Here is a 22,499-nt window from a genome sequence, read left to right as displayed (position 1 = left end):
AACACACTCTTAAACAACCAGTGGGTCAAGGAAGATATTACAAGAAAAATCAGTAAATATCTAGAGGCAAATGAAAATAAGAGCACAGCATATTAAAATTTATGGTACGCAGCAAAGGAAGTGCTGAGAGGGACATTCATTTCGTTAAATACCTATATTTAAAAAGAAGAAAGTGAAAATTGAAGAACTATCTGTTCACTTGGAAGACACAGAAAAGAACAGTAAACTAAACCCAAAGCAAATAAAAGGAAAGAAATAAATAAGATCAAAGCAGAAGTAAATGAAGTTGGGAATTTGAAAACAATTTGGAAAATTAAAAAACCAGGAGTTGGTTGTTTGAGAAAAAAAAAATCTATGAACCCTTAGCTAGGATGACAAAAAAAAAAATGGTTGTAAATAAATAAAATCAGAAATGGAAGAGTAGACATAACCATTGACCCTGCAGAAATAAAGGAGGTAATGAGAGGATACTATGAGTAACTATGTGCTAATAAACTAGACAAAGCAGATGGAAAGGACAACTTCCTAGAAAGGCATGAACAACCAACATTGACTCAAGAAGAAATAGATGACCTCAACAAACCTACTAGAAGTAAAGAGATTGAATCAGTCATAAAGAAGCTCCCCCCAAAAGAGAAGTCCAGGGCCAGCTGGCTTCACATCCAAACTCTACCAAGGATTCAAGAAAGAATTAGTACCAATCCTGCTCAAACTCTTCAAAAAAAATTGATGAGGAAGGAAAGCTACCTAACTCATTCTATGAAGCCAATATAACCCTAATACCAAAGTCAGGTAACAATACTACAAGAAAGAAACTTACAGGCTAATCTCTTTAACAAATATATATGCAAAAATCCTCAACAAAATTATTTGCAAATCAAATACATCAGCACTTTAAAAGAATTATACACAGTAATGAAAGTGGAATTTATTTCAGGTATGCAAGGCTGGTTCAACCTAAGAAAGCCAATTTAGGTAATACACCATATCAATAAGTAAAAGGAAAAATCACATGATAAGCTCAATTGATGCAGAAAAGGCATTTAACAAAATTCAACAACTTTTCTGATGAAAACACTTCAATGGATAGGAATAGAAGGGAACTTTCTCAACACCATAAAGGGAATATATGAAAAACTCACAGTTAACATCATCCTCAACAGGGAAAAACTGAGAACATTCCCTCTGAGATCAGGAACAAGACAAGGATGTCCACTATTATTGTTCAACACTGTATTGGAAGTTTTAGCCAGAGTAATTAGACTAAAACAAAAAATAAAAGGCATCCAAATTGGAAGGTGTCCTGGTCAGGCTCATGTGTCAAATTGGCCAGGTGGTGGTACCTGTTTGTCTGGTTGGACAGGTGCTGGTCTGTCTGTTGCTATGAGGACATTTCATAGAATAAAATCATGATTGAGTTGCTGCATCCACAGCTGATTCCATTTGTAATCAACCAAAGAGAATGCCTTCTGAAATTAGTGATTCTTAATCTAATCACTGGAAGGAGGATTCGAAATAGACAGGCTCTCTTCTGCTTCAGTCAGCAAGTCTCTCCTGTGGAGTTTATCCAGACCCTCCATTGGAGTCATCAGCTTCACAGCCTGCCCTACAGATTTTGGACTCTACATTCCCAAAGTTACGTGAGATACTTTTATAAATTTTATATTTATGCATATTTCCTGTTGATTCTGTTTCTCTAGAGAATCCTGACTAATACAGAAGGGAAGAAGTAAAACTCTTGCTGTTTTCAGATGACATGATATTATATGTAAAAAATCCTGAAAAATCTACAGCAAAACTGCTAGAACTAATAAATGAGTACAGCAAGTGGCAGGGTACAAGATCAATACTCCCAAAACAGAAGTGTTTCTATATACTAGTCATGAGCAATATGAAGAAGAAATCGAGAAACAATTCCATTTACAAAAGCAACCAAAGAATGCAATATTTAGGAATAAGTTTAACTAAGGATACAAAAGACCTACACAGAAAACTATAAGAAATTGCTCAAAGAAATCATGGAAGATTTAAATAAATGGAAGGGCATACTGTCCTTACGAATTGGAAGACTAAATATAGTTAAGATGTCAATTCTACCCAAATTGATTTGTAGATTCAATGTGATATCAATGTGATATCCCACTACCTGACTTTAAAGTACATTATGAGCTACAGTGGTCAAAACAGCATGGTACTGGCATAAAGATATTATGAGCTACAGTGGTCAAAACAGCAAGATACTGGCATAAAGACAGATATACTGACCAATGGAATTGACTTGAGTGTTCAGATATAGAACCTCTCATCTATGGATAATTGATCTTCGAAAAGGCAGTCAAGCCAACCCACCTGGAACAGATTAGCCTCTTCAATAAATGATGTTTAGAGAACTGAATATCCATGTCCAATGAATAAGGATCCATATCTCACACCTTATACAAAAATTAACTCAAAATGGGTCAAAGCTCTAAACATCACAGTTAAGACCATAAAACTGTCAGATGAAAATGTTGGGAAATATCTTATAAATCTTGTCAGAGGAGGTGTTTTTCTAGACCTTAAACCCAAAGCACAAGCACTGAAAAAAGAAATAGATAAATGGGAACTTCTTAAAATTAAACACTTTTGTGCATCAAAGAACTTCATCCAGAAAGTAAAAAGGCAGCCTACACAAGGGGAGACAATGTTTGGAAACCACATAGCAGAGAAGGGTTTAGTATCCAAAATATATAGAGAGATTCTTCAACTCAACCCCAAAATACAAACAACCCAATTAAAAAATGGGCAAAAGACATGAACAAATACTTCTCAGAAGAGGAAATACAAATGGCTAAAAGACACATGAAAAGATGCTTAATCTCACGGGCTATTAGGGAAATGCAAATGAAAACCACAGAGATACCATCTGACGCCCACTAGAATGGCCATTTAAAAACAAACAAACAAACAAAAAATGACAAGTGCAGGAGAAGATGTGGAGAAACAGGCACACTTATCCACTGTTAGTGGGAATGTAAAATGATACAACCACTCTTGAAGGCAATATGCTGGTTCCTTAGAAAGTTAAGTATAGAACTGCCATATGATCCAGCAATTCCATTACTAGGTACATATTCAGAGGAACTGAAGGAAAGGATACAAACAGACATTTGCACATTGATGTTTATAGCAGCATTATTTACAATTAAGATGGAAACAATTCAAACGTCCATCAACGGACAAGTGGCTAAGCAAGCTGTGGTATATAAATACTATAGGATATTATGCAGCTGTACAATAGAATAAAGTCATGAAGGATTTAACTATTTGGATGAACCTTGAGGACATTAGGCTGAGTGAAATGAGCCCAAAATAAAGGATAAATACTGTATGGTTTCAGTAACATGAACTAATAGCAATGAGAGAACATTTAGAGTTAAAGTTAAGAACATAGGTTATAGAAGACAGAGGGTAGAGACTGGGCATTTGGTGCTGAAGGAATATAGATCATACAATAGGACTGATTATAAAAATTCAGAAATGGATAGCACAATACTACCTGATGGTAACACAGTAATATAATTGTAAAAATTCAGAAACAGAAAGCGCAATACTACCTGATAGTAGCACAGTAATATACGTACACTGATTGAAGTGGAATGTGAGTATGGCTGAGGAAGAAGGGCTGGGGGCACATATTAAACCAGAAGGAATGATAGAGGATAAATCCCGAGACAATATAACTTAGGAATGCTTAGAGTAGAAAATGATGGGATCAAATGTACAAATATAAAAATGTTTTTGCATGTTGGAGAACAAATGAATGTCAACATTGCAAGGGGTTGAAAATGGATGGCATACATGAAAAGTGACAACCAATGCAAGCTAGGGTCTATAGTCAACAGTAACACTGTAATATGCTTCCAATGAATGTACCAAAGGCGTTATGCCAAAAGTAAATGTCAACAACTGGGGGTATTGGGGGGAGGTATATGGATTCTGTGCGGAAGTAAAGGAAATGTCTTCATAAAAATTATAGTGGTGAATGCATGTCCATTTACTTAGATTTGATTGTATAATACATGAATAAAACTGCTTAAAAAGGAACAGAGAGAAATATGCACTAGAGGAAATGTGGAGAAAGAGATGTACCTATCCACCGTTGGTAGGGAAGCTGAGAGGTGTAGCCCATCCTTAGGGTAGTGTGGTGGTCCCACAGGAGGACAGGGATGGGGTTGTCATAAGATCTTGCAGCTATGTTCTTACATATATACCTAGAGGAACTGAGAGTGGGGACATGTATGGACATTCGTACACTGGCGTTTATGCACCATTGTTGGTGATCCACAGCGGATGGAGGTGGCTTAAGGGTACAATGACTGAAGAATGGAAGGGGAACTATAGTGTATACATACCACAGACTATTGAGTCACCCCAAGAGTTGTGAAGTTGTGAGGTATGCAACTAGGTGAATGAACCTTAAGGACAATATGTTGAATCAAATGTCAGAAACAAAAGACAAATATTATCATGCTCACTCATACAGATTAACCACAATGTGGTAATGTCAGCATTATCCCATTCAGCAACTGTCAAAAAAGCTAAAAAAGTGATCAGACTTCATCCAGAGATATGAATAAAGCAGATCTGGATAGGGCTAAGGTAACTCAGAATACTGGATAAAGGATGATATGGCCCATATTTTCAAACCTCAACCTCTGTGCAAGACCAAAGGCGAGATGTTTATTTAGTGCAAAATTTATATTTTCAGTAGCACATTATTGAATTTAACTTGTATAATCAGTTTACTTGAACACCATAATTACATTGGAATCTTGAATAGGGTATGAGATTCTGTTGGTTTGTTACAGGTTAGTGTGATGCCCCAACACACTTCAGAGTAATGTGTGCAGAGAATAAAAATGTATTTGGAAAGTCCCCTTGGGGGACTTGAGAGAAAGGAAGAAATATTCAACTTCCCCATCTGGGTCATTCCTATTATTCTCGCAAGTAGTGGGGACAATCAGTTCAATAGGCTGAGCCCTCAATCTTGGGGCTTGCCCCTATGAAGCTTATTCCTCACATCTGGGGAGAATGTTTTCTTGAATGTATATGGGGAACAAATACAATGCTGTTACATTTTAAATTATTATCAGGTTTATCATGACATTAAATTTTTTACTATTTTAAATTTGAGAATATTGGAAACATATTTAAAATACATATTAAATGTATAATTATATTCAGAAGATAAAAATAGGAAAATAATGAAAGTATCATTTATTTTTATATGCAAGACAATTATATTTCAGATGATTAGTGAAAAAATTACCTTGGACAAATCTCTGAAGTTGCTTGGCAAGGTAAGATCTAGTTCTTCTGATTCATAATTAGTGATAACCCAGGGAAACACTGGATACTGATTTAAGTCATTGTAAGTTCGTCCTGGTAGGACAAAAAATAGTGCCTATTAGTTTAGAATAATAAAATGAAATAACAGATTCAGGAATACAAGGCACTAAAAATAACAAGAACAACTAACAATTATCAAGTGCCGGACATTGCTCTTAGTGCTTTCCATACATACTATCTCATTTAATCCTCAGAATAACCCCATGAAATCAATATCATCCCTTTTTGTAGATGAAAAAAAAATTGATACAAAGATTAGGTAACTTGTCCAAAATCACACAATTAATAATAGTTGAACTATATTTGAATTATCATAGTCTTGTTCCAAAGTTTATTGCTTTGATAACATACAGCACCTAAATGTGCTTTATTTTTAAACATTTAATCAATACAAAAGCTCATAAATAGTTCATTCGCTCCTCTTCTTTCCATTCTGCATCAACCTATCACCTACAGGTGAAAGCAAAGTGGCTAACAGTGTGGTGTCCCGCCAGGCCCTTCTGGCCATCATGACACTTGCATTTTATAAAGCTGAACTAGAACTGCTCTTGTGACTTTATCTTATAAGTTCCTCCTCTTTAGAACATGTGTCTTTGCTTCACTGTTTTGACTATTAGAGTGAATTTTGCACTATAGAAGGAACAATTAATTTAACCGATCTCTGCAATGCTGCACACTTTAGGATGTTTCTCCTTTTAAGGGCTACTAGAAACAATGTTAAATGGATTTTTTGTGTGTGTGTACCCAAACAAACTAAACTTGACTGTTTTTTCACCACTTGAAGCCTATGTCAAATAATATACTCTTCATTAAGACTTTAAAAAAACAATTTGCAATTCTCAGCGTTTTTTTTTCAAAATCAGAATCCTTTTTCTCCCATTAAGTAACTAATCATCCAACCAGCCAACAACCAACCAACTAACCAAGTATAAGTGACTTAACTCCTGTGGACATTCGGTAGTCATACACAAAACGAGAGTGTTGTATTAAATAATCCTAAAATTTCTGTGGTGGCTTTCAAATTCTATGACCCTCTGAATAAAGTGACAGCATTATCAATATGGTTTCCCCTCACTCCTAAAAGCTGCCACATACTCTTCTATATATCTTCTAAACTTTAAGTAATTAAGTAACACATTTAGGTCTACTGAAAACATGAATTAAGCAAAGGATACTGTAGACCTTCTAGTTATGCACAGCAGTTTTCTGTATATCACTACTTTACAGGGGCAGCATAGTAACTGAGATCATTGTTTCTGGAATCAAAATGCTGATTTTTAACTATTTATTAGTGTGTAACCTATTTTTAGTTAAATGCAATGTGAACAGACTTTATAGATAAAATAGACAGGAATATTAATATTGTTTTAATTCTCTCATTATTGTGTATTCTATAATTTCTAACCTTTTTTTCTTTCTCAGATATATCCTGATGTTGTATCAATACACAGCTGAATGATAAAGTAGCTCTCTACATAGAGTCTTGGTATATAGGTCTTCTTAACAATATATTTTCAATGTATTATTTTACTCTATTCATCTTGGGCTTAAGGCCTAGTGAAATAACATCGTTACATTCCTCCTTGACTGACCTAGAAAGAGTCTTAGGAAACATGAATAACAAGGGCAATTTTAATTCAAAAATAATCACGTGGATGTTACACAGTTTTGTCAATAATTTTAATTTCTCTCAGGAGAAAATAACTAAACTTAGTAGCAAAATGCAGTCTTCTTTCATTCCCCTCCTCTTTTCCCCCAAGTTCCCTTTCCTTCTGACTGAAATGTTAGTAAATAAGAAAACTGTCATCTTCACCCATCTGCTTAACTAATCTGAAATAATCAAAAGTTCATTGTATGTACAAAAGAGAAAAAAAAAAAGAGTATGCACCTTCTTAGTATGGTTAAACTTTTATTAGTTAAGTTAGATTCAATACATAGTTACTGAATACTTGCAAATATTGTCATTTGGAAAATGTAACAAAATACCTTGAGAATATATATGTGACACAGAATAATGGTGTTAAAGGATCTCAAATAACATGTATCTTAACCCCACTTTCTACGGTAAACACAAACAAGTTACTGTTTCTTTTTTTTTTTTTTTAAAGAATAGCCAAGGGATAAATTCATTTTATATACATATATAATTGCAGGGACAGCAGAGTAGACTATTTCATAAATGTTTTAGCACTATAATCATTGCTATACATTAATCAGTTTATATTAATTGATTTATCACATGCAAAACTGCCACTAAACTTTGTCATATAAATATGTTTCTCATCTCTTACTACTACTTAAGAATTCTTTTAGTAACTAGTTATAAAATCCCTACTAAATTCACTATTCAAACTTTCTTCATTCCTTTTCCTCAGTTGACTGTGAGATGAACTTTGTTACTGACAAAATTTAGACTTTTCAATGTGAGTCTTTAACTTCCTCCCCAACTCAATATATTTTTAATTCTTCATAGAATTCTTCTCTTCCCATTTATCTTTTTCATGGCATTTTTCTTCTTTGCTAAGATTCTTTCACTTGTGCTCTTCAATCTGTCTCTCATGTCTTGAATTGTTAATGTTCCTCTCTCTCTCTTTCATAGTTTTTCCCCCTGCCTTAAACTATCCTCTCTCTACTACCACATTTAAGAAAACAGTAATTTATATATAATATTTCCATTTGATCTCCAACCATTCCATCCTTATAATCAAGGATTATTGATTATTGATCTGCACACTTTGGAAATGAGCCCTTATAAAGTAAACAGTAAGTACCCAAATGTCAAATCCAGAAGTCTATCCTTCACATTTTTAATTCTCCATTACTTCTCTGTAACACCTGACACACACGATCAACCCCTTTCCTCTCTCTTTGCCAGTTTCATGATATTTGATTATCTTAGTTCTCTTCCTACTCCTGTTGTAAGTTCTAGGAGCATCTATTCTCTGTTCTCCCCTTTACTGACTTTTTCTTTTTCTTATACACAAGAGTATTTCCCAGATCTCATTTCACCACTGTCTATATTATCTGCCTTGGTGCTTCTCTCCATGATTTCTTCTCTATCACATGAAATTCAGTGTTTCCTCTTTTTTTTAATGTAATTTTATTGAGATATATTCACATAACATATAATCATTCAGAGTATATAATCAATGGTTCAGAGTTGTGCATTTCAATGTTTCCTTTTAAGTTCTGAATATTCTCTTTGGCCCATATTTCTAATAAATCTTTCTGATATGTTAACTTGGACGTCTTGTCAACACAATAAAATCATCATTTTTCCCCAACTCAAATTCTTCTGACTTCTTTTTCTGCTAATGGCACCACCAATCTCTCCATGATTTAGGCCAGAAGACTGGGAGTCTTTTCTGATACTTTCTTATCTATAAAACAGGTCAAATGGTTTGTTCTTTGTAAAGATTTATGGTATTGGCTACTTTTAAATTCATAGTTACCTCTCTCGTTTATGCTTTCCTTACTTTTTATAGGTAATAGCCTCCTAATTTTGTTCTCTGCAAATTCATCTTACCACCACCAAGTTCATGTTTCATACAGTTTTAATATCACTCATGCTCAAAAAACTTTCTAAAGTTTCCTGAATGCTAATACCTCAGATAGACAAAACTATCTACAGTAAGTTTTCACACTACCTTTCTAGTTTTCTTTATCATTTTATCTTTATGAATATACAATTTATGTATATATATATATACTGCACACACATCAAAACTAGAGCAATAATTGTTCTCTAAATATACTTCATATTTTCCTATCTTTGTATGTTTGCATATGCTTTTAGTTTTACATGAAATGACTACTAATCTCCAATAACCTCCTCAGCTAGTCAAAGTAATACTCATTCTTTCATGGAACATGAATCCTTACCTGATTGTCTCCTTACTCCCACCAACTGGATGAGCATAATTATAACCCATCTTTCTCCCTGACCTTTTAGCCCCCATAGTACTTTGCATTTTTTTATTGCATTTATACACTCTAGCTCTAGAATTATGTAAGAATTTACATTCATAATCAAAATAACTTCTCTGAAAGTAAGCCACATGCTTATTCTTTGTATTTCCTTTGCTCACCAAATATAAACCATGTCAGTTTGATGAAATGAATCCCAAATGTCTCACATATACATCTCTATTTTCTTTATACTGGTTAGTATAAACTAAAAGTAATGATGCATTCCTATTCTTAAACTCTCTTTTAAAGTAAACAAATACAATGGGTGATTTTCAATGATATTACATGATTCCAGACATTAGGCAGGGCCATTTGATCTTTAGATTTCCATATATGGGTCATAATTATGCCATTACTTAATATTTTATCCACAGTTTTCTTTTTCCTTTGTGGTACTTCATTGTTTCATCATATAACACATTTCTAATGATTAAAAAGGTTCTTAAAATCTTATATGGTACTTCATTCCTGCTAATTGATAATAAGTATATTAATACCATATTTAATAGCTGTAAAGTCTTATTTTCACGCTGTTTTTTTTTTTTGAAGCGTTTATATATCCATTCTAATTTCTATCAAGTAGCCAATTGTTTATATACAAAGCTTGAAAACCAATTATCAAATCATTCTTGGTAAGGTATTTTAGCATTGATAATGCAATAAAAACAAGCTACTTACATCTGTACTCAAAATAATCTAATCATATCATCATCATTTGGAGCAAGTCAATGTGTGTGTTTAGATTACCTGCTATTGTGTTGAGAAACATCAAGTACTCGAAATTTGAAATCTCCCTGTGTTGCCATCGTTGGGTCATGTTAGAAGCTCTAAAAAGTTGGGGTGGACTAGCTAATGAAATACGCCTGCAAAAAAAAATATGCAATGGAATGTTAGTTATATAACAATAATAAATAATGAATATTTGTGTTTATTTGTTAATAATGAAATCTGTATAATTCTGAAACGTTATATTCATATTATAGTAATGAGTACTAGAAATGTTTCAATCTACAATTAATGGTTAAAGAAATGTTTAGACTAGCCACTACTCTATTATACTTGTTCTATTCACTTAGGTAAGCTGTTGTTACAATGCCATTATACTATCCAGGTTTCATACGGGTTGATTAGACCAGTATGATTAATACGGTTTTACTGATATAAAAAGAAGGAATTATAGTAACTGAAAAATATGGATAAAAGATGTATTCACAAACCTTACCAATTTTAATAGTTATCTCTGAAAGACAATACATTCACACATCGTAAATTTAAATATTGTACTTGTATATACTATTTAACAAAAGGGAAATAGATTCAAAGGCTATTTAGGATTCTATTCATGGGATGGGACAAATTAAGCAAAACTATTGAGTTCTTTTTTTAATACTACTTTGTAGAAGACCAAGTTTTCTGTGTTCTCCAAATGAAATATAAATACCAAAAGATACAACTGATATTAAGCAGCAGTGCCAAATACGTAGCAGGAGTAGTCAATATAAACTCACAGCCTACAGTTTAAGAGAAGTCGCTACCACAGTTGTTGTTGCTACCATCAAGACAATGTGACTATTTTTGGGGAAAAAAAAAAAAAAAGCTTTATGGAAGTATAATTTGCATAATACAAACTTTACCCATCGTAAATGTACAAATCAATGATTTCTTAAAAGTAAATTTACAGGGCAGGCCACAGTGGCTCAGCAGGCAGAGGTAGAGCCTGCCATGCCAGAGACCCGGGTTCGATTTCCAGTGCCTGCTCATGCAAAAAATAAATTTACAGAGTTGTGCAGTTATTACCACAATTCACTTTTAGCATTTCCATCATCTCAAAAACTTAACTTCTGCTTATATACAGTTAATTCACCTTCTTATTCCCAGTTCTAGACAACCACAAATCTGCTTTCTGTCTCTCTATATTGCTTTTTATGGCTATTTCAGAAATGGAATCATACATTATTCAGTCATTTTTTTGTGTCAGACTACGTTCACCAAGCATAATGTGGTAGGATAGATCAGTAGTTCATTCCTTTTTTAATTGGTGAATGGTATTTCACCGTATGAATATGAATTTTGTTTGTCCATTCACCAGATGATAGACATTTAAACTGTTTCCAACTTTGGCTATTATGAATAAGGCTACCACTGTACATTCATGTATCTGTTTCTATGTGAACATATGCGTTCATTTCTCTTTGGTAGACTCCTAAGGGTGGAATTACTAGGTTACAAACTGAGTTTGTTCAACTTCTTAAGAAATTACCAGATTATTTTCCAAAGTAGTTGTACCATTATACATTCCAACTAGCAGTGGCTAGTCTTTGCCAAGACTAGGTATTGTATGTATTTTTTATTATAGTCAATCTAGTAAGTAAGTATGAAGTGGCATTTTACTGTAGCTTTAATATATAGTGTTATATATATATAACACTAGGATGACATGGCTATATATATAAGGATGACATATATATATATAAGGATGACATATATATAAGGATGACATGGCTGCCATCCTTATACCTCTTTGGAAAATCAGCTATCAGCCAACTACTGCTCTCCTTTTAAACATGAAGGCCAGCTGGTACAGGGCTATAACTCTATAGATCTATTTTCAAAATTGAGGATTCTCTTTTGAGGCTTTAGGACAAAAGTCTGCGTATGAGTAGAGAACGACTGGAAAAAGGTGAAGTCATAGATCCCCATAGTGGGATGGGACCCACTAATTGTGTGGTGGTGGAAGAAGAGCAAACAACCCCTGCACCAGGGAAAGAATCACCTTTGACTCCAAGTAGCAAGTGTATGTATGGAGAGAAATTAATGCTCCTTTTGTTTCCTAAATCCAGCACTCACCTGAGTCAAAGAGCAGTTGCAGTCTTTTGTGTAATTTCTATCTCCTTATGTGATTCTATTTAATTCATTTTCACATTTTCTTTCAATTCCTTAAACATGGTTTCCTTTAGTTCTTTCCTTTGAACACAATATATTATAGCAACTCTGGATTCAGGTTCTTTTTCTCCTAGAGGAGGTTGTTCTGTTGTATTGTTGTTTTTCTTTTTATTACTTTGTTTAGTAACTTGCCTAGTCTACATATGCGAAATTTATCTCCTCCACAATGTATGGCTGCTGACATCTCCCTCTGCTTAATTTTTTATTCTTCTTTTTAGATTTACAGCCAACTTCCTAGAGGTTACTCCTGTATAGGTTAGTGGCTAACCAATGATTGTAGAGTGGCTACAGCGGCTGTGTTCAAGTACTTCAAGTCAATAAAGGTTTCAATTTCTGTCAGTGGATCTGTGTGTGTATAGAATATATCCAAAGTTCAAGCCATTTTCATTCTGCCTCAGTTTTTTACTTTTCACTGGTCCCTTTTGTGTCTTCTCTGTGCATATGTGCATCGTCAGGGTTGGCTAAAAGTACGAGGAGCTTGAGTCCTCTCTGGTCTCTGGTGACACACACATACATACACACACACATACACACAACACACACACACACACACACACACACAGCCTTAGCCAGGAATATGCCTGCCCTAACCACAATCTCAGACTAGGTAAACTCTGTCTTTCCTTTCTCAACTGCCATAAAGATTGTCACTTCCATTAGCAATACAGCTGGGTATGGGCACTGCCCACAGCTCCAAATCAAGTGAGACCTCTGAAACTGCGGCACTGAAGCTGCCAGTCCTCATGGCCTGCCTGGTCCTGGCAGAATCTCTGCACTGGCAGAGCAGTGTAGGGTGTGAACAGCAGCAGGCAAGAATGTTACAGACTCCTACAATTTTTAATGATTCAGCAGTTTTTCAAGAATAAATTCTTCTCAGATTATTGCATGGCTTTGGTCAATTTCCAGAGCCATTTCTGAAATGATTATTTTTGTCAATTTTAACCAGTTTCATAGTTGCTTTTATGGAGAGGTGAATTGATTACCTCCTTACTTAGCCAACTCTGTAAGGTCCACCTCACTGTGACTGTTTTGTTTGTTTGTTTGTTTAATTTTATTTTTAGATGGGCAGGCTCCAGGAATTGAACCCGGGTCTCCAGCACAACAGTTGAGAATTCTGCCACTGAGCCACTGGTGCATCATCCTGTGACTGGTTTTAATACTGCATTCATTCTTCTTCTACCATGAATCCAAACCTTGGAATCAACAGAAATTTATTCCCTTTCAAAATTACCAACCCAATATCCTATGCCCCAACCATAGCCTTCTAATTTACCCAGCTTACTCACTCAAACCAAAAGAAACTGGTTCAAACTTTCCTCATTTCATCAGTTCCATATATATTATAATACTGCCAAATGCAACAAACCTTTGTTGGTCTACATTTTATTGACTTGTCATGAGATCTTACATTCTTTAAATACTGTGATACCTTAGAAGCTTATTTTCCTGCATTTCCTATCTTTCTAGCCACTCCTTATTTCATGTTATTTGTTGTAGTAGTTGATGTTTTGTTTCTCTGAAGGGGGTGGTGGTGCATTTTTTTTCCCTTATTTAACCCTAAATGTTGAGGTTCCTCAAGATGTAGAGCTAGTTTCTCTTGCTATTTCACAGATCTTCCCAGATAAACTCATTCCCTCTGATAGCTTTATGTTTCATCTAAATGGCAGTGACTCCCAATTAGTAGACCTTTCTTCTGAACTCTAAACATATCTCCTTCCTATTCAAAATTTCAGTCTGGACATTTCTCAGGGATTTCAATTTCAGTGGATCTAAAACTAAATTTCTCTTCTTCCTTCCATTTGCTACCATCCACCAATCCTTACCATGGCCCCAGAAGGGCACCTATATAACTGCTCCTCCTCAAGTAGTCCCAATCTCAGAATATGCCAGAGTATCTCAAGCTAAACCTGGAGAAACACACCAGATACCTCCTTCTCTCATCATTTCTAAAATCTAATTTCCATGTCCCATAAATTCTATCTCCTAAAAATCTCAAAACAAGAATCTCTCTTCAACTCCACTATCATCACCATATATCACCTGGATTTCTACAATAGGCTCATAACTGGCCACCCTATATGCACTTTTTCTCTTGCCAGTATTTCAATTATCCATACAGGAGCTAGAATCACCTTAAAGTATAAATCTGATTATATCTGTTCTGGTTAAAGCCATTTGAAGACTATGCCGTGCTCTTAGGATAAATATGAAAATCCTAAACACAACCTTGTATTGATCTGTATTTGACATTCTTTTTGCTTCATCTCATGACACCTTCTTCCTAAGGTCACTAAGTACCAGTGATACTTGCCTTCAACAAATTATTAGAGCACTGGAAACTCTGCCTTACTTTAGGGCCTTTGCACATGTGATTCCCTCCTTCAAAGGTTAGCTGATTATTTTTTCTTAAAATCAAAACTAAAAAGGCACACAAGAAGACTTTCCTGACAAACTTAATCAAAGCCTCCTATCCCCATTCCATTAATCACTATCATAAACGCCCTATTTAACCTTCCTGTCATTTATCACAAGCTATTTATTTTCTTTACATATTTGTTTAAACATGAATGGGCAGAGATGATAACCACCTTGTACACTGCTGGATGCCTTATACATTTGTAAATGTTGGAAATCAATTTAAGTGATATTCAATGAATTAAGACTTTTAGCTTCCATTCACGATGGAATAACATTATAAAGAGTTTCCAGGCATTATACATACAAAGCAATGATTAAAATTTTCTAAAACAGATTAGTAAAAAAAAAAAAAGTTTTTTTCCTTAAGAAAGGAAATCTACTATGCAATGTTGAGCTGTTTTTTCTTGCACCATGAAGTTCCTCTTTAAATTCTAAAATTATCTAATTAAAACTACTATTGGCATTTTAAAGCAAATATTTTAATAATATATTATAATCCAGAGAGGTCATTTTATTTGCCCTGTTTACAGAAAAGTTATAACCTGTGGTGGTTTTAAAATACGTCCACAAATCCTTTGATACCCCTCTATTCAAGGAATGGCACTTAATTCCCCTCTTCTTGAGGCTGGGCTGCATTTAGTGACTCACTTGTAATAAACAGAATGTGGCAGAAATGATGTTGTGTGACTGTCAATGATAGGTCATAAAAAGACACTGGGGCTTGGGTTTCACTCATACTTTCTGATCACTTGCTCTAAGGGAAGCTAGCTGTCACGTCATGCAGACACCTAAGCAGCCACCTATTACAAACTGAGGTCTCCTGCCAAGGGACACGGGAATGACTCATCTTAGAAAGTCATCCAACCCTAGGCTGACTGTAGCTCCTACTAATATCCTGTTTGCTATTTGTTCACCCTATTTCAGTTGCATTTATAATAAGATAACACCTTTAAAAAGTGAAATAAACACTAATTAAAAATTAAATAAACACTAATCAATACAAGGGGAGGTATACTAAGAAAATCTGGCAATTTTTTACTTCTAATACATTTCAATCAATCAACAGAAAAAATCCAGTGTTTTCTCTCTTCACAGTCCTTAAATCAGGTACCTAAATTATGATGATGGTGAATCAATACGTACTATGAAAGAAAACAATTAGTAATGGTGTTATTTAAATATAGCCAATTGACCAGCACACAATAAATACACAAATACTCCCATACTCTCCCAATCCCCTCTAGAGAAATACTTTGGCATTTTCACATTCCTCTCAGGTACTTATTAAAAAAAAAAAATTAACATTTGAACTCTAATTTGGCAAAGGTTAAAGATAAAAGTTTTAAATACATTATAGTTATAACATCTTAACATTTGGATTTAATGCTAATAACAATGACAAAAATGACAAGGATGCAAAAAAGCATAATGCAATTTTAATCAAAATGATAAAAAAATCTTAGTCTGATTTATCATATATATTAGGTGGTAGTACATAAGAAAATGAGTATGTATACAGTTTCATAACTTAGATATTTTAAGTACACCTAAATAGCTTACTTTTTCAATAATTTTTATGGAGATGCAATTTAATATAACATTTACTAAATGTAAGTATACAGAGTGAAACAAAGCAAAACAATAATCTGGTTCTGGCAACCAATAATCTGGTTTCTGTGACTATACAGTTTTGCTTTTTCAATAATTTCATATAAATAGAATCAAACAGTATGGAGCCAATGGTGCCAAATTTCTTTTATTTAGCACAAAGCTTTTGAGATTCTTTTAATAACTACATGTTATCAGCAGTCAATTCCTTTTCATTTCTGAATAGTAATTCACTGTATATTGCATATAATATAATCTGTATTCATTCACAATTGAACATTAGAAATGTTTCCAATTTGAGACTATTATAAATAAAACTATTAATTTTTGCTTTCAAGTATATGTGTGTATGCACATTTTTATTACTCTCAGTAGACAAATCTAGGTGTGGGATTACCAGGATGAATTTTTAAGTGCATGTTTAAATTGATAAGAAACTGCCAAATTGTTTCACAAATTAAACCTCCTATTTTGCATTCCTGCCAACATGGTACTAGAGTTCCTGAGACTGTGCATGTTCATTATTTCATAATCTTCATCTTTTTCAATTTCTGAAAATCAGGTTTATTGGAGCATAAAATAAAGCATAGAATTTCTTTTTATATGGTTTTTATACACCCTTAAGTGAACAATGCAATGAGTTTTGCCAAACATAGACAGTTGTATGTCACCATAACAATCAAAAATATGGAATAAATATGGAATATGGAAAAATATGGAATATTTTTGACATTCTAAAAGGTACTCTCACATTCTTCTTTGTAATCAAGTCTTCTTATCCAGCCCCTGCCAACTACTGATTTGATGTCTGTATTAGTTTGCAAGCTGCTGGAATGTGATATGTCAGAACTGGAACGGCTTTTATAAAGGGAAATTTAATAAGTTACAAGTTTACAGTTCTAAGGAAATCAAAGTGTCCAAATTAAGGCACCAACAAGAGGATTCCCTCACTCAAGAAAGTTCAATTAGTCTGGAACACCTCTGTCGGCTGGTTAGTCATGTGGTTGGCATCTGTTGGTCCCTTGCTCCTGGGCTCCATGCTTTCAGCCTCTGTTCCTTTGTGGGTTCCTCATTACTTTTCTAGGGCTGGCTTTCATTTCTTGGTTTCCCTTGGTTCTCTTCAGGTTCTGGTTTGCTTAACATCTCATGGCAACGTCTGCTGGGCTCCAAGCATCTCCAAACATCAGTATCTTTGCTCTCCAAGTGTTGGAATCTGTTTCAGCATGGCTCTGTCATTTCTGTCGCTCTGTCTCTGTTGGCTCTGAGGCACCTATCATTTCTTGCTGTCTCCCAAATGTTTCCTCTCTGATAGGATTCCAGTAAACTAATCAAAACCCACCTGGAATGAATGGAGTCACATCTCCATCTAATCAAATGCCACATTCATACTTGAGCACACCACATCTCTGTGGAGATAATCTAATCAAAAGTTTCCAACCTACGGTATTGAATTAGGATTAAAAGAAACAACTGCCTCCACAAAATTGAATTAGGATTAAAACATGGCTTTTGGGGGGTACATAATGTTTTCAAACTGGCACACTTCTGTCCCTACAATTTAGCTTTTCTCAAAATGTCATATAAAGGGAATCACATATATGTAAGTGTTTTTTGTTGACTGTATTAACCTAGTGTAATGCTTTTAAATCCGTCCATGTTCCTGCATGTATCAGTACTACATAATTTTTATCGATGAGTAGTATATTCCATTGAATGGATTTATCAGAATTTATTTACCAATTCCCCAGATGATGTGAAATCTTGGCTGTTTCCAATTTTTTTGTGATTATGATTATGGCTGGTATAAACATTCATAAACAGGCCATTGTATGAACATATATTTTCCTTTCCATATAAATGTCTTTGGATGGGACAGCTGAGATATACAGTAAATACATGGTTGATTTACTATGAAACAGCCAACGTGCTTCCAAAGTGACAATACCACTTTACATACCCATCAACAATATGTGAGGTTTCAGTTATTCTGCACCTTCATTAACTCTTGGTATTTTCCGTTTTCTTAAAGATATTATAAGAGGTGTGCTGTGGGAACACATTGTGGTTTTAATTGGTGATTCTCAGGTGAATAATGTTGAGCATCTTTTCATATTTTTATTTCCCATCTGTATCTATTCTTTAGTGAAGTATCTGTTTATATTGTCTACCTTTTTTAACTACTTGTTTGCCTTCTTAGTAAGTATAAGAATTCATTACTTATTCTGGATATGTTAATTATCAGTTATAAATTGTGTAAATATTTTAATTCAGTCTGCAGCATGTCTCTTCATTTTCTTAAGAGTGTCTTTCAAAGGCAATTTTTAAAAATTTGATGAATATTAATTAATGAATTTTTCAAATCTTACCTAAGAACTTTGCCTAACTTGAGATTTTTCTTCAATGTTTTGTTAAGGTCACATTTTAGCACTTATTTCTAGGTCTGTGTTACATTGAGTTAATCTATGTGTGAGATAAGGGTTAAAATTAGTTTTTCTCTTTTTTGGCATACAGATATCTAACTGTTTATTGCCACTGGTTGAAAAAACTATCATTTCCCCACTGACATATTATGACACTTTTATCAAAAATCATATTGACCATGTACATCTGTGTCTAGCTCTAGATAATATTATGTTCCACTGAACCATAAGTCTATCCTTGCACCAATGTCACACTATTCTAATTAATGTAACTTTAGAATAAGTCTTGAAATCAGAGAGTAAAAGTCCTCTAACTTTGGTACTCTTTTTCCAAATTGTTTTAGTGATTCTAGATATTTAAATTTTAGAGTCAACTTGTCAATTTCTCAAAAAAAAAAAAAAAAGCCACCACTACTTTGGTTGAGATGCTCTGGATTTATAGATCAATTTTGGAAAGAACTGACATAATAATATTGAGTCTTCTGATTCATGACCAAAGTGGAGTATAGCTCTATTTTTAGTTTCTGAAATTCTCTCAACAATGTTTTATAGCTTTCAGTGAACAGGATACACATATATACCTTCAGCTTTATCCATATGCACGTCATTTGTTGACACCATTTTTAATAATACTTTTCATTTCAATTTCTAATTGTTCATTGCTAATATACTGAAATATGATTGACCCTGTGTACTAGGAACTAGCTAAACTCACTTAATAATTTTAGTAGTTTTTTTTTTTTAATTCCTTGGTATTTTCCACATAAACAACCATGTATATCAGTGAATAAAGACAACTTTATTTTATCCTTTCCATTTAGGATAGTCCATAGCTTCCTTTTCTTATAAAGCCTTTCTCAGGATCTGGAATCATATAATGCTTGGTCTCATAAAATGACTTTGAAAATATCCCCTTCTTTTCTATATTTTGGAAGGGTTTACATTAAATGTTTGGTAGAATTCATAAGTGAAGCCCAACTGGGCCTGGAGAATACATTATAGAAACATTTTAAACTTATACATTCAATTTCCTTAATAGATAAAGAGCTATTAAGGTTAACCATTTCACATTAGTGTGTCTGTCAAATAATCTGTACATTTCATCTAGATTCTCTAACTTATTACTATAAATTTGTTCAAAATATCTCCTTATAATCATTTAATGCCTGTAGGGTCTATAGTGATGGCATATATTTTATTCTTGATACTTGTCATTTGTGCCTTCTTATTTTTTCTATGTAAAACTTGGCTAGATACTTATGAATTTTATAAAGTCTCTTAAAGAAAGAGCTTTTCCTCACATTAATTTTCCTTTCTAATGCAATTTTATTGAGATATATCATATATTCACATACCATGTAATCAAACAAATTATACATTTAGTGGTTCCTAGAATCATCATATAGCTGTGCATCACAATTATTTATGAAAATTTTCATTACTCCAAAAAAATAAAAATAAGAATAAAAGTAAATAAAAGTGAAAAAGAACACCCAAGACATCCCATATCCCCCCTCCCCACTTATAGTTTATATATATTTTTTGGTTTTTTTTCTTAATCATCTGTCCATATCTTGGATAAAGGGAACGTCATTCACAAGGCATTTGCAATCACAAGGTCATCCCTTTAAAGTGCGATGGTTATTCAATCATCTTCAAGAGTCAAGGCTACTGGATTACAGTTCAACAGTTTTCCCTCTAGTTACTTGACACAACAAAAACTAGAATGGAATACCTATATACTGCATGAGAATAACCTCCAGAATAAAATCTCTCTTGGTCAAGAAGGCTTTCTCACTTCTATGATTCCAGGGTGAGGCTCATCCCCAGAAGTCATATCCCTCACTGCCAGGGAGATTTATATTCCTGGGAGTCAAGTCCCATGTAGGGGAGGGTAGTGAGCTCACCCGCAGTTGGCTCAAAGGGAGAGGCCTCATCAAAGCAATGAAAAGAGGTTCTTTGGGGATGACTCTTAGGTATAATCATAAGTAGACTTAATTTCTCCTTTGCAGGAATAAGTTTCAAAGGGCAAGTCCCAATATTGAGAACCGGTCCCATCAAATTAGCAGTCCCCAGTGATTGCAAGAATATCAGGTTTTCCCCAGGTGGGGATGTTTAATACTTCTACCTTTTCCCCCAGTACCTCAGGCGGACTTTGCAAATACTTTTTAATCTTCTGCCCTGATTATTCTGGGATGCATTGGGGCATCCCACCAACCTTACAAACCAACAAAATCTTACTCCCTATTCAAGGTTCCATGTAATTATGGTGTTAGAATAAGCTGACCATACAAGTTATATTAGATAGTGTGTTAACAAAAATATAAACTTCCGTTTTTGGTCTCATACTGAAGTTAAAGTTTTAAAAGACAGTCAGTATCATCCTTTACCTTTCAGGCTGCTTTACCTTAGTCCTACCTGAATCAGCTTCATTCATATTTCAAATTGAAATCTCATTTTTCTGCTTTTTTATGAGCTGCTGTATGGGGTAATGTTGACTTTCAAAACCGCAGAATTCTAGCTCTGAGTCTCAGGTTATACACAAAGAACTTGGCATCTCAGAATTTAGAAATAAGTTACAATTCTGGAATATATGTGACTGCTATAACAATCTAGGGCCCTTTACAATAGGCCTTAATCTGGTAACCTATGCTCTCAAATTCAATTCTGAGAGTTTGTAAATTACAATTAGTCCATATTAGTGAGGCATAGTAATATTTGTCTTTTTCTTTCTGGCTTATTTCATTCAACATACTGCCCTCAAGGCTCATTGGCCTAATTGCCTGCCTCAGGACTTCATTTCTATTTGCAGCTGCTCAACACTCCATTGCATGTAGACATCACAGTTCCCCCTTCCACTCAGTAGATATACCCTTAGGACACCTCCATCCATTTAAAATCTGGGAACACTGCCGCCATAAACACCAGGGTGCTAATGTCCATTCCTGTCCCCAATTTTCCTTTATTGCCCCCAATTTTCCTTTATTGCTTCTGCTTGTTTTATTTTATTTTATTTCTGCCCCTAGCTTTAATAAATTCTTTCTACTACTTACCTTGATTTCATTTGTTCCTCTTTTTCTCATTTCCTTTAAGAATTCTAATAGCTGAAATTCTTCTCTCTTTCCCCCTCCTCCTTTTTCTTTTTAAATAAAAACATTGAATGTCATATCATCTTCGCTAGCCACTTATTTACCTGCATCCTGAAGTTGTTGATAGGTTGTGTTTTCATTTAGTTCAAAATATCTGGCATGCTTTGCAATTTCTTCTTTGATCCATATAACTTCCAAATATTCAGGAGTTTTCCAGACAAGTTTCTGTACTTCTGATTAATTCCGCTGAGGTCAGATAACATACTGTGTATGATTTCAAAGCTTTTAAGTTTTTTGAGTCTTCTGTTAGGGCTCAGAATATGGACAATTTGGTGGATGTTCTATGTATATGTGCCAGTTTGAATCTGTTGTGTACCCCAGAAAAGTCAAGTTCTTTAATTCTCATTCAATATTGCTGGGTGGGAGACTTTTGATGTTCCCATAGAGATGTGACCCACTCAATTGTGGGTGGTAACTTTTGATTCGACAGTTTCCCAGGGGTTGCTTACTAGAGCCCTTTAAGAGGGAACCATTTTGGAAAGAGCCACCAGCACTAACAGAGCCAACAAAACAGAGACCTGGGGAAGCCAATGAAGACTCCTGGAGAGAAGCTAACAGGTGTCGTCATGTGCCTTTCCACCTGAGAGAGAAACCCTGACTA

At 34.3% G+C, this 22,499-nt stretch overlaps 1 protein-coding gene across 5 annotated transcripts in view; it reads right to left on the bottom strand.

Moving 5' to 3' along the window:
• The window catches only part of LRBA (LPS responsive beige-like anchor protein), a 1,037,640-nt gene that overhangs the window by 244,173 nt on the left and 770,968 nt on the right, over nt 1-22,499 (bottom strand). For all 5 annotated transcript variants that reach the window (XM_077139839.1, XM_077139840.1, XM_077139843.1 and 2 more), the window contains 2 exons: nt 10,108-10,223; nt 5,312-5,424 (listed from right to left, as the gene is read on the bottom strand). In XM_077139839.1, the coding sequence (XP_076995954.1) occupies nt 5,312-5,424; nt 10,108-10,223 (229 nt within the window). The remainder of the gene's footprint in view (nt 1-5,311; nt 5,425-10,107; nt 10,224-22,499) is intronic.

The sequence above is a fragment of the Tamandua tetradactyla genome, chromosome 22, assembly GCF_023851605.1.
Source record: "Tamandua tetradactyla isolate mTamTet1 chromosome 22, mTamTet1.pri, whole genome shotgun sequence".
Taxonomy (NCBI): Eukaryota; Metazoa; Chordata; class Mammalia; order Pilosa; family Myrmecophagidae; genus Tamandua; species Tamandua tetradactyla.
The sequence above is the reverse complement of the archived record's forward strand: the minus strand, read 5'-3'. Positions and strand labels throughout refer to the sequence as shown.